Here is a 13389-nt window from a genome sequence, read left to right as displayed (position 1 = left end):
ATATGAAAGCCAATCTCAAAATCCATTGTCTGCGGCTAGCATAATGTGGTTAGCGTGCGTATTATAATTTCCAACAAAATTGCCTATTATACTCCACATTCTATTCACACGGGCCAAAAAGTGATTGTGTCAGAAATGTAATTAAAATTTAGACAGATTATATAATAACTAACTGTTAACATTTATAAATCCTATACAAATTGCAACTATCCATTCAAATTATTAACAACAATATTTCGTTTGTATTAACTCGGCGAGTGAATGAATATGTCCATTTTGGATATTGTATACGAAAATCCTATTTTATTTATTGTCCACCTTTTTTGTTGTAGAGTATATTCTGCTAAATGGTTTTCAATAATTCATTCAGTTTTATTTAATTTCACTGATTTGCAAAATACGATTTTATATATAAATAAAATGAAATCAATTGAATTGATTTCAATTGAAACGTAATTTAATTACATTATCTGTAATATCATTGGATGGTAGTAGTGGCAGTTTTAGCTCAGATAAGTTTTTGTGGTTTACAAATGGTTTTTAAAAAACTAAAAAACACACACACACACAAAATATAATTGATAATAAAAACCTGGCAATGGAATGCTTTGAAAAGCTTCGAGTTCGTAGTTTTATGGCCACAACGATAGTTTAATAGAACAATTTTATTCTACTGATTTGGGGGAAAAAGTTTGAACTAAACCCCCCAAAAACAGCATTATCAAATAATGCAATAAATCCAGCAATGAAATAGAGAAAAAACACAAAATGATTTGCTTTTGTTTGTACATACATATTAAAAAGTTTTTCCGAACTGTACAGAACAGGTTTGAACCTTTTTAATGTGGTAATGTTTAAATTTATTTATAACTAGCATATGCCCGCTACTTCGTTAGTGAATGTGGGATATATTTAAACATGTATTAACATATTATTTTATTTTCACAGAAAACTGCATATGTCAGAAAAACTAAGCTATCCACTCATTAATATTTTAATATCGACCATAAATTAAATTTGAGTACCATTTAGTACCAAATGTCATGATTCGAGCTCTACAGGTTCACCCAAATTCAAATTGGCACACATTATTTCCAAGAGTACCACCTCAACCATCCAACAAAACTTCTGCATAGCCCGATTCAAATTTCAGGATTCCAAGTTTATGGGTGCCCACAATTCAAATTGTACAAAATTTAGTATACAGTAGTACCCGTTTCCAAAACCTCCTAATTACCTCAAAACTATACCCCCTCAGTGATCCCAATTCCAAGTTTCAGGATTCCAACTCCATAGTTTCACCTACAATTCAAATTGTACCAAATTTAATACACTGTAGTACCAATTTCCCAAATACAATTCAAATTGTACCAAATTTAGTACACAGTAGTACCCGTTCCAAAAACCTCCTAATTACCCCAAAACTATACCCCCACAGTGATCGCAATTCCAAGTTTCAGGATTCCAACTCCATAGTTTCACCTACAATTCAAATTGTACCAATTTTAATACACTGTAGTACCAATTTCCCAAATACAATTCAAATTGTACCAAATTTAGTACACAGTAGTACCCGTTTCAAAAAACTCCTAATTACCCCAAAACTATACCCCCACAGTGATCGCAATTCCAAGTTTCAGGATTCCAACTCCATAGTTTCACCTTCAATTCAAATTGTACCAAATTAAGTACACAATAGTACGAATTTCCAAATCCAAGTTTCAAGATTCCAACTCTATCGGTCCACCCACAATTCAAATTGTACCAAATTTAGTACACAATAGTACGAATTTCCAATACTTTCTACATACTCCAATCCTACACCACAAAAGTGATCCTAAATCCAAGTTTCAGGATTCCAATTCTATCGGTTCGCCCACAATTCAAATTGTACCAAATTTAGTACACATTCGTAAAAATTTTTAAAACTTGCTACATATCTCGATCATAGACGCCAACAACAGTGGTTCTGACTCCAAATTTCATGATTCTAGCTCTATTGGTTCACCTAAAATTCAAATTGTACCAAATTTAGTACCATTTAGTATCCATGAATATAAATTGCTTAAACTGAATCCTAACCCCAATCCAACACCCCTACAGTGATACTGACTCCAAATTTCATTGCTTCCGCTCTATCGGTTCATCCAAATACAAATTGTACAAATTATAGTACGATTTAGTACTTTTCGTACACATCAGTAAAAAATTTCCAAAACTACATACATATCCCACTCCTACACTCCGACGGTAATGTTATTTTCAAATTGTAGAATTCCAGCTCGATTTGTACCCCAAAAAAAAAAAAAAAATTGCAGCAAATATAGTACCATATAGTACTTTTCGTACACATGAGCACACGCTTTCAAAACCATCCCCTTAAATGGAACCTACTTCTGAACCTATCTGGAGCTATCCGTTCACATGCTTAGAAATTGTACAAAATATAGTACATTTTCGTACTTTTCGGATAGTTATAGTTCGAATTTCCAAAAAAAAAACCTTTGGTACATCTAGAGTTCTAGCCGGTTCGCCAAATACAAATGGTATCAAATTTAGTTCTAGTTCGGATTTCCAAAAACCCAGCCTTATCTGTCACCTTTGGAACAAGAGTGACCCTCGCCCAAAATTTTAAGATTCAAGCTTCAGCCGTTTCGTCTGGGCGTTGATGAATCGTTAAATCAGTCAGTCAGTCAATCACTTTACTCATTTATTAGTATAGATATTCTACATAATCCTGTTGTGAGGCCCTTTCTGTGTCCCCAAAAGTTTGATCCCTTTAAATTTTTCATGTCTGGAAAAGCCGATTTAAGGGGACCCCCCAATTCTCGGGGTCAATTTTTTTTTTTTTTTGGATTTAATTCGATTCTACACTAATTCAAGAATGCCTCTACAAAATTTCATGTGAACATCTCAAGAACTCTTGAAAATATAGCCGATTTATTGTGTCAGCATCAAGTGACGGCTAAAGGGCTTCTCAAACATTAAACGCGTTTTTCTCTTTTGCGAATGGCGGGCACGATAACTCAAAAACTAATAACCCAATCAATTCCAAATTTTTACACGTTTTTCTGTGAGTGTATAGTTATCGTATGAACTAGGATAAAGGCAATCGGTGAAGATCTTCCTTATTTTTTAACTTGGTTTTTGGTCAAAAATCGGAGATTTTCCAAAAATATTTTTTCAAATGTCCGCCATTTTATTAATTTTAAAGCGAAGTCAATAATCCTAGTTCATACGAGAGCCAGACATGTACTCTTTCTAACACCGTTGGAATTTTCGGATTCCGATGTTCCAGTGAGGACTTATCATGCCCGCCAAGGACTTTTCTTTAATTACAAAAAACAATAACAAATTTTTTTTTTTTTGTCAATTATTTTTCTTCTCTTTTAAATCTTCAAATATATATGTTCAAAGTTACAAACCTTAACAAGCATTGGTATTGATTTACTAGCCCATTGAAAATCTTGAAAAATTAAAATCGAGAATTGGTAGGGTTCCCTGAAGTCTAGTGCCAGATGTATAGGGTAGTATACGGTCGGTAACATCTGACTGTATTCATCCGATCACTTTTTTCTTCTTTACAGATATTTGAGTATAATTACGGATATCCTGTCACACAATATTTGGAAATACACTCCCAAATCATAAAATTTTCTTTGAGCTGTGTCTTCATTGAATTATAATTTATTGGAGGTGAGTATAATAATACAAAAGCCTACTTACCGCCTTATTTTCTCTACTTCTTTAAATGAATACACATTGTTTAGAGATTTTTTGTTTGAAATCTATTATTTGTTTTTTATTTCTTTATTTTTAATATTATTTAATATTTTACAACATATTCTTTTAGGTTTAGTTTTATTTTTATATTCGCACAATTTATAGTATTACTTACAGTATCACGTGATATTCTTTATCTTTACTTATTTACTTAATTTATTTTATTATACTTTTGAGTATTTCACAGAAAAATAGTTTTTTTTTTTGTAATTCTAATACCATTGGTATATGTGGAATATTTGGTATAGGGTTTTTGGTTTCCAATTTAATTACATTAAAAACTAGTAAAATTTATGAGGAAATATATAACAAAGTCTTTTTTTTTAGAAAAATACGATTATTTTAAGGAATGGACAATTGGAAATATGAAAACCATAGCGGCACGTGGATGCATTTACTTTTTGATTTAGACAATTGTATACTGAAGTCTCACCTCCAACAAATTTAAAGTCGAAATATTTAATGAAGAATAGGGCACTTCGGCACTTTTTTAGAGCTCTATATCTCAGTACTTATTCAACAGATATAAAAACTTTATGACTGGTTATTGTCGTCTGATACTTAGAGTAACTTCGGGTAATGTGACTATGTAGTAGTAGTAGTAGAAAATGTAGCTCTGATTGTAAAAATGTGATTTTAACATTTTTTACCACAATAGCCGAACACTTTGTTTTTCTCGAATATAAAGAAATTATGTGGTTTTCTTGTTTTCTTTAACAACAATATACGTTTAGCTGTGATTACAATCGGTGATTTTTTATTTTTAATAATTTTTGAAGCCGAATATTATTTTTTAAATAAAAATATTCAATGTCGGGTAATGTGGACCACTATAAAGAAATGCGACCTTTTCACGAAGACGATTTCGAAACATGGGTGCATTTAATATGCGAGGAGGTATTCTATCCTCTGAAAACTTGATATGCGAAATTACAGTGATTCGGTTGGATAATGAAGCAAGGACCTTCAAAATACCGCAAATGGGCGGTACCCTTAAATTGTGGATAGTCCAAAACATAAACCCATATATTTTTGCATTCATTGTTGCCCACGAGTGCAATAAATTGAAATTTATCACAACCAAACCACTACCTACCTTTAACATACTGATCTTCATTATCCACACATTCTGGTCCACATTACACTTACATTACACATACAACTTATTTTTATTCGCAGTTTAGAGGATTTTGAAATAGAATGCAACAACATTTTTATAGACAAATATATATAATGTTTGACCTGGAATATATTTAGCCAACAAATCTAATATGTTGTGAAAACAATTTGTTTTTATTATTTACCGTTGTTACGCCCACAATATCAAAAAAAGACAATGGTGGTCCACATTACCCGAAGTTACTCTAAATTTAAAAACTAGTACCAAACACAATGTTTGACTTTTAAGGCTGTATTTTCTAGCGGCGGACGTTGACGTATCGAGGCCACATACACCTTCAGAAATGGCATTATCGAAACTAGTGATGTACAGTGAGAGCTTCATTCGGCGATAGCCGAATGTTCCCCGATGCCGAAGGTGCCCCAGTCTCCCCTATTTAATGAAGTTATACTGACAGTTACTTGAAGGGACGTTTCCAACCCAAATATGGATTATACCGCCGCTACTTCCGCTGAAATTAATTATGTAATTAATCAACGGAATCCTTATAATGGGAAAATTGGGTGGGTAATACCTAAAGATTGGACAATAATGACCACATCTGATATTCCTACCAGATACCCTATAAGAAAAATAAAGCAATTTCGGTTGGAAATTTTATACAAACACAAAAACACATTTTGATAATTTTTGTGTAAAGTTTTATCACCCAATCAGAACCAAATTGTTCTACATATAATAAGTTCAAACGATATTAATTAAGTTCTAGCAGGTCGAATTTTTTGTTCGACCTTTATCTTGTCATCATAGAGATAACTTTCAAAATATGTAAAATTAATTGGAGCTGGTAGTAGAAAACTCATGTTAGGACCTTGAATATATCGAAGATGGGGCTATACCAAAACGGGCTCAATATTGCTCAAAATTGGGTAGTGAAATCATTTTAGTAAAGAAATGTGGGGGTATCGTTATATGGGGTCAAAATTGGTTCATAATTGATAATTTTTAGTTCATGGATATGCTATATAATGAAAACCAAAAATATAAAATTACATCCAATTTCATTGAAAATCGTGTCCAAAATCCCAAAAATACCGAATATTGGGGAGTACCCTCTGCAATTTGAGTCAATAATAACAATTTACAAAATCCGCAAAATACAGAAAATTTAGGTTGGAGGCTGTACGGATACTTAAGTCAGTATTAATAATTTTATATATAACTATACAATTAGAACCCAAAATACAAAATTACAGCCAAATTGGTTGGAAAACGTGTTTCAAATGTTCAATATACCGAATATTGATATGAGGGCTATCCATGCATTATTATTAATAATGTTTAGTATGGAAATGTACTATACAATAATAACCCAAAATACCAAATTATAGCCAATTCGGTTGCAAAACGTGCCCAGAATCCCCAAAATACCGAATATTGGGGAAACGTTATATGGGGGCTACACCAAAACGTGTACCGATATATCCCATTTGCAATACCAAACATCCTAGGACCACTAGGCCTAGTCTGTGCAAAATTTCAAAGCTCTATTTCTAATATTGCGATATCTATCGAAATCACGATAGACAGATGGACATGTTGCAATATTAAAAGAAGGACTTAAGGGACCCAACAGGGACCAACCCCCCATTCTTGATTTTAAATTTTCAAGATTTTCAATGGGCTGGTAAATCAATACTAAAGCTTGTTAAGGCTTCTAAATTTGCAGATATATATTTGAAGATTTAAAGGAGAAGGGAAATAATTTACAAACGTTTTTTTGTTATTGTTTTGTTGTTGTCTTCTGGGATTAAAGAAAAGTCCTTATTTTTGATGACGGGCATGATAACTCCTCACTGGAACATCGGAATCCAAAAAATTACATCGGTTTTAGAAAGGGTACATTTCTGGCTCTCGTATTAACAACAACCAAATGACGGCTCTTTACTAGTATAGTTTTAAAAATCGGAAGATGTTGACCGATTGGATTTATACTAGTTCATACGATAGATATACACTCACAGAGAAATGTTCCAAAATTTGGAATCGATCAGATTATTATATTTGTTTGGAGAAAAATGAGTTTAAGGTTTGATAAGCCCTCTTGTCGTCACTTGATGCCAGCACATAAATCGGCTATATCTGCAAGAGTTGTTGAGATTTTCACTTGAAATTTCATAGGGCCATTCTAGAATTAGAGTAGATTCGAATTTAATCAAAATACAAAATTAATTTTTTTGAAAACGAAAATGGGGGGTCCTCTTGGACCACTTTAAAATAAAAGCACTCAAATATTGGCCATGCATTATCACGACAGTCATTCAAGTTTGGTGGTCAGATAACCTTTTCCATGGAAAATTTGTAACAATCGGCTTGTAATTGTGGCGTCTAGAGCGACTGGACAAACATAATGTTTGCGATCCAATCCATCCCTGAAGTATCATAATCGAAAATAATAGGGGTCTTTGACCATAAGCGGAACCTCATGCAAAATCGCCTAGCCATCAGTTCGAAATGTCTGCCCTCTAATAATGTTTATGTTAATACTAAACAATATCAGAATAAGAATAAAATTTGTATCAATTTAAAGGCCAACCACTACAACTTCAGGAGTAAATATATAGGTCATAAAATATAAAATTTGTAATTTTTCATACAAGGGTTATTCCATGGCCCCACATACTTGGGTCATATTTGCGAGCAAAAAAAAAAAAAAAAAAAGAGAAAAATAATGTTTTCGGTCCAATTTTTCCCTTTAAAATTAACCGATCAAGCGGGTGGAAACACATGTCTAGATCAAATGGCAGATAGTCGAGATATGGCTATTTTTATTTTTCAGTACGCTATGCCAAATTTCGTGCAAATCGAAGTACATAGTACATAAAATCGGGCGAAACAATACATGGAAGCTATATCTATATCTGAACCGATTTTTCCCAATTCAATAGGGTTCATCCTTGGGCCAAATAAATTAGCTGCGCCAAATCTTATCCAAATCGGATTATAAATGCAACCTGTACTTTGTTTACAATTGAACATCAACAGACGGACGGACATGCATAGATCGACTCGGAAAGTGATTCTATGCATATTTCTTTTGCCTGTTACAAACATATGCATTATATAATTATACCCCAGACACTACACTGTAATTATAGTCAATTCAGTTGCAATACAGTTGCAATCGGGGACAACATTTGCGGTTTGAGGCGTTTTTTTTTAAAGTTTCAAAGAAATATTATGATGTATATTGTCGGCCAAACAGACGGGAAATATTCCTAATATTGGAATGTTTGTGCGGAAAACAAATATAGCAACGAATTTAAATTTAGAGCAAAAGGGCTAAATCTCTAATTCTATGTAAATTTTCGCGACAGTTGCTCCATATTTGAGCCTTTTAATAATAAACAATATTAGAATATGTAGATTCCTGTGAGTATTTGAGTATATCCGACATATACGTAAATAATTAATAGTCAAAATACCTTCTATACTATGTTGGATTCTGCTCCAGACCCTGTTTTCATCTATAAAATTAATTTGATATACTGTCAAATTCCTTGGTCTATGCCTTTTCAAGTAAATATGCAATTTTCTTAATTTTTCACAAATAAGTCTTGGTCTATTTGAACCGTTAAATATTGATCGATCGTTATGAGAACACCCATACTTATTCGCTGAACAGATCACCTTCCTCGAGTAAAATGTCATGATGTTCGGGTTATAATTTTGATCTCTGCAGCGATTAGAAGAACACACAAAAATAAAGTTTTTCGTCCATATGGCCCCTGAACATTAACCAATTATAACCAAAAACCAGTGCCGAAACAACATGAGAAATTTCACAATTAGTACATACCACGATTGACCTTAAACTGGACAGACGGGCGAAGTATGATGAACGGTATACTAAAATGTATGAATTATGAATATATTAGGTTGGGGGAAAATAAATCCATTATTTTTGTATGAATTATAGGAATTTATTTAACATGCTTCGGAATGTCCGATTTGCACCGTTTTGTTATATGATTTGTTGCCATTTTAAAGGTAACTTTATAATACCTCTCTCATAGATGTCCTGCTCTATATTTGCAAAAAACTCTAGTAGTCGATTTTCCCAATACTCCCTAGATACTCGGCGGACAATGCCATACATTCCCCACTAATAAGTAGTTGTTTTTTTTATAAAAACAACAAACTGGGATTAAGCCTGACTATTTTGCAAAAACTAATTTTTTATCACTAAAGAAATTTTTGCAATGTAAGAAAAATATGTTCATCGCATTAAAAGTTCCCAACCAAGCTCCGGGAGTTTCTGGTGAGCCACTCTAGATGTGTATGGTCTAGGGTGATCCTGGTGGAACACAACACCTCTTCTGTTGGACAATTCTGGTCAATTGCAAATGGTTTAAAACAGTTTTATGGTCGATTTTTTGTTCCTGGGCGATGTTACGACATCTAACATGCCGGTCAACTTCGGTAATTTCTCCGATTTTATCGACATTTTCGACGACTGACCTACCTGTGCGAGGTGCATCTTTAACATCAAAATTCCTGAACGGAATTGCACGTAATTGGATGTTACAGTATTGAAACCAAAAAGACCGTTCACAATTTTAGCCGCTTGGATTTACTGCGAAATGTCGCCCTTCCAACGAGCATAAATCTGAAATTGTTTGATCGATACTTTACGAGAAATCTATCAGTACAGCCATCTGCCGAAAAAAAATTGGATTTATTTTCTCCCAATCGAATACTATGAACTATTTTAAGTCGTGTAAATCGTGTAAATCGATATAATTCTCTAATCTTTAACATGAGAATTTAAACCATCGTGTATAAGCGAACTTGCGCCAAAAATTATTGTGTAAATCAAGTGATAGGTGAATGAAAAAATATCAGGTTAGCGAACAGCATTTGCAGCGACATAAAGAAATCCGAAGTTTAGAAATATAAGAAGGGAACTTGTTGTTGGAAATGATTGAAACAAATGCAATGCCTAAGAAAATTTTAAATATCCCGGGAAATTTTACATTTATAATTCAAAGAGAATATATGATGAATTTTAGGTTATGAACACAAAACTGTCTGAGTATGGGTTTGAGAAGAAAACGTTGACGAAAAACCAGTCCAATTGATAAATAGCTGACTATTAAATAAGTTACCTTAATAAATAAAAACATGTAACAGTACAAAATGTTGCAACACTAAACATACACATACATACATCCACGATGTACATAAATACAAATAAATTAATTATCTTACATTGCTTTTATATACAATTATATGTAGATGGAATGACTTTTTACGTTTTATTCTTTGGTTGTTTTGCTTTTTCCTTAAGTCATTTACATCAGAAGGACGACACTATACTTAGATTAAAGCTAACATTAATTGAGTGAGTATTGCTAATTTTTGTTTCTCTTTGGTTTGGTTTTTTAGATTAATAGGAACTTAACATAGAGGAGAGGAGAAAGAGGGGAATAAATTGGATTTTCAGTATATTTTTAATTCAATATTAGAATAGGAAAATTGAAATATTAGTTTTAAGGTTATCAAGGATATGGACAAGTTCGTTTTTCATTCTTACACTTAGTTTGCTTAAAAATATTTTCTAAGATTTTCTTGTTCTTCCAATGGTTTTGCATAAATATTTTTTTCTTTTTTGTTTGTAATAAATTAGCTACTTACTGTATATATGTATTATATAATGTATAGAAATGATTTGTTTAACGCTCACCCTGTAATCCAGTTACTTAACGTGGTTGTAGTAGTTGTTGTTGTGAAAACCATGACGACGCCTAATGATGATGAGGATGATATAGAGGTTAGTGATGATATGCTGAATGGATGATTATGTTGCTATTGCTCTGTTGTTGTTATGATATCCTGTCTTTTTCCCGTTCCCATTTCCGTTTCCATTTTTTTGTTGCTGTAGTTGTCGTTTCTTATTCTTAATATTTTTTTTAAACCAATACTGTTTCCATTTGTTTATTATCACCATATTTATTACTGCCATCCAGTGACTCTACCACAATTGTTGCAGATGCCACTGTCACCGAATCTCAGGGTCCATATGGTGTTATGGTCAGCGACGCAGCATCCGATGCTCGCGATACACAACATGCCAATGTTGTGCCATACTCGTGACTGGTATTGCTGCTATTGCGTTTTGGTCATATTGCAGATACCTGTTCCAATTCCGCCGACGAACGGCCCGAATGCATGGCGACAACATGTTTTGCCGCATAATCCGTAACAAAACGATCACTGTTACGTGGATGTATATTGCCGATGTCCTGATTGCAACACCACGGATTTCGTGTTGTCAAAATTCGCTTGAATGCATCACGGAACTCTTTGTTGAATATGGAATAGATGATGGGATTAAAGGCCGAATTGGAGTAACCCAGCCATGAGAGTATTTTAAAGGTTTGACCACCTATACAGGTTTTACAAAAGGCGGCCACAATGTTCACACAAAAGAACGGCACCCAACATATAAGGAACACACCCATTATCACGCCCACTGTAACGGCTGCCTTGTGATCCGATACATGATAGGGTGAGCTATGATTTAGATTGCGGACTTTGAATTTTTTCTTTTCTGGTGGTTTGGTTCGTCGTATACTTTTGTAACGTTGCTTTTCGGCCACCTCACCTGGCCGGGTAACGGCTTTAATCGATTTTACGTGCTTCTGGGCATAACAGTAGAGGCTGTAAAAAAAGGGGGAAAACAGAAAAACGAAAGTTAAAAATATCTCAAAAGGAAAAGGGAGTCCAATCAGCTATTAAGCTGTTATTTTGTGTTCGTCGAACATGAAAAAAGCGGTAAAATACGAAAGTCGCACACAAAAGCAAATCGACTTTTTAATGTTGCCAATACTTGTGGCGGATTCGTAGAAAAAGAACAACTTCAATGCCATCAAATTCAGGCAATTTCACAGAAAACTAACGAAACAAAGTGGCAAATTACTTTGGTTTCCGCAGCTTTCAATACAATGACCCGCATTTCGTGGGGTTGATAGTTGTCTGGTTTAACCACAAAACTTATTCAACTATCAACTCATAATGAAATATTGACTAAGGAAAAATAAAAATACAGTTTCTTACAAACCTTTCAGGCAGTCATATAGTCTTCAATGCATCTACACCGAGGGTTCCGAAACATCCCAAGAAGTTTTCTTTAAAAAAATACGCATATGGCTCCCATGAAGCTTTGTTTAGAGAAATTATGCCTAGGTATTACAAAGCCCAGATAATACGCTTTAAAAATCCACACTTAGGTCTTCGAAATATTCGAAGAGGCTATGCTATAAAAATGCACGTCTAGATTTTGAAAGCTCCCTGGAGGCTATGCTTTAAAAATCCAAGCCAGCTCTTGCAGTGTTTGAGAGAAAAATTCTCCGAAAGATCTATGGGCCGATCTGCGTTGACGGTGAATATCGCTGTACCAGCTATTCTCGGACATCGTCATTGTTAGACGTATTGAGCTGCAGCGCTAGGTCATGTTGTGAGAATGGATGAAGATTCCCCAGCCCAGAAGGCGAAACCAGCTGATGGTTCGCGCAGAAGGGGAAGGCCACAAAAGACCGACGCGCCTGGAAATCTTTTCTAAGCTCGGCCTATGGAACGAAAATTATGTCACAAGCCAGCTAAGTAAGTAAGTAAGCTCTTCGAAAATCACCAAGAAGCTTTAAAAAATCTATGCTTTAAAATCCAAGCCTAGCTCTTCGAAAATCTCCAAGAAGCATTAAAAAATCTATTCTTTAAAATCCAAGCCTAACTCTTCGAAAATCCCCAAGAAGCTTAAAAAGGTATAGGAATTCGAAAATCCGCAAGAGGGAATGCTTTAAAATTCAACGCGAAATTCCCAAATCCACGCATAGGTCATCGAAAGATCCCAAACGGCAATTTTTTAAAATCCACGCATATATTTTCGAAAGTCCCCAAGAATCTATGCTTTAAAATTCCACGCGAAAGTTCCAAATCCACGCATAGGTCATCGAAAGATCCCAAACGGCAATGCGTTAAAATCCACGCATATATATCCGAAAGTCCTCAAGAATCTATGATTGAATATCCACGCCTAGAGCTTGGAAAGCCCCAAGAATCTTCGAAAGTCCCCAATAATCTATAATTTAATAACCACGCCTAGAGCTTGGAAAGCCCCAAGAATCTTCGAAAGTTCCCAAGAATCTATGATTTAATATCCACGCCTAGAGCTTGGAAAGCCCCAAGAATCTTCGAAAGTCCCCAAGAATCTATGATTTAATATCCACGGCTAGAGCTTGGAAAGTCCCCAAAAATGATATAAAAATCTACTACTAGGGCTTCAAAAATTCCCAAAAAGCAATGTTTTCAAAATTTCTCGGACTACGAAAGTGCCCAATAAGCTCAAAGCTATCCTTTAAAACTCCATTATTCTTTAAAAATCCGCTCCCAGAGCCCTAAAGGTTCCAATAAAGCTATCCTTTAAA

The 13389-nt window shown here is 34.2% G+C and overlaps 1 protein-coding gene across 1 annotated transcript; it reads right to left on the bottom strand.

Annotated features, from left to right (window-relative positions):
• Positions 1-11038: 11038 nt before the first annotated feature.
• Positions 11039-11626, bottom strand: LOC133337666 (dopamine receptor 1-like; the record flags this gene model as incomplete). Its single annotated transcript, XM_061545873.1, has 1 exon — positions 11039-11626. A coding segment is annotated over one exon (541 nt), but the record flags the coding sequence as incomplete, so codon positions are not given.
• Between the last annotated feature and the right edge of the window lie 1763 nt (positions 11627-13389).

Source organism: Musca vetustissima, unplaced genomic scaffold (genome assembly GCF_032173495.1).
Source record: "Musca vetustissima isolate MV318-11 ecotype Yass unplaced genomic scaffold, APGP_CSIRO_Mvet_v1 utg40684, whole genome shotgun sequence".
NCBI classification, from domain to species: domain Eukaryota; kingdom Metazoa; phylum Arthropoda; class Insecta; order Diptera; family Muscidae; genus Musca; species Musca vetustissima.
The sequence above is the reverse complement of the archived record's forward strand: the minus strand, read 5'-3'. Positions and strand labels throughout refer to the sequence as shown.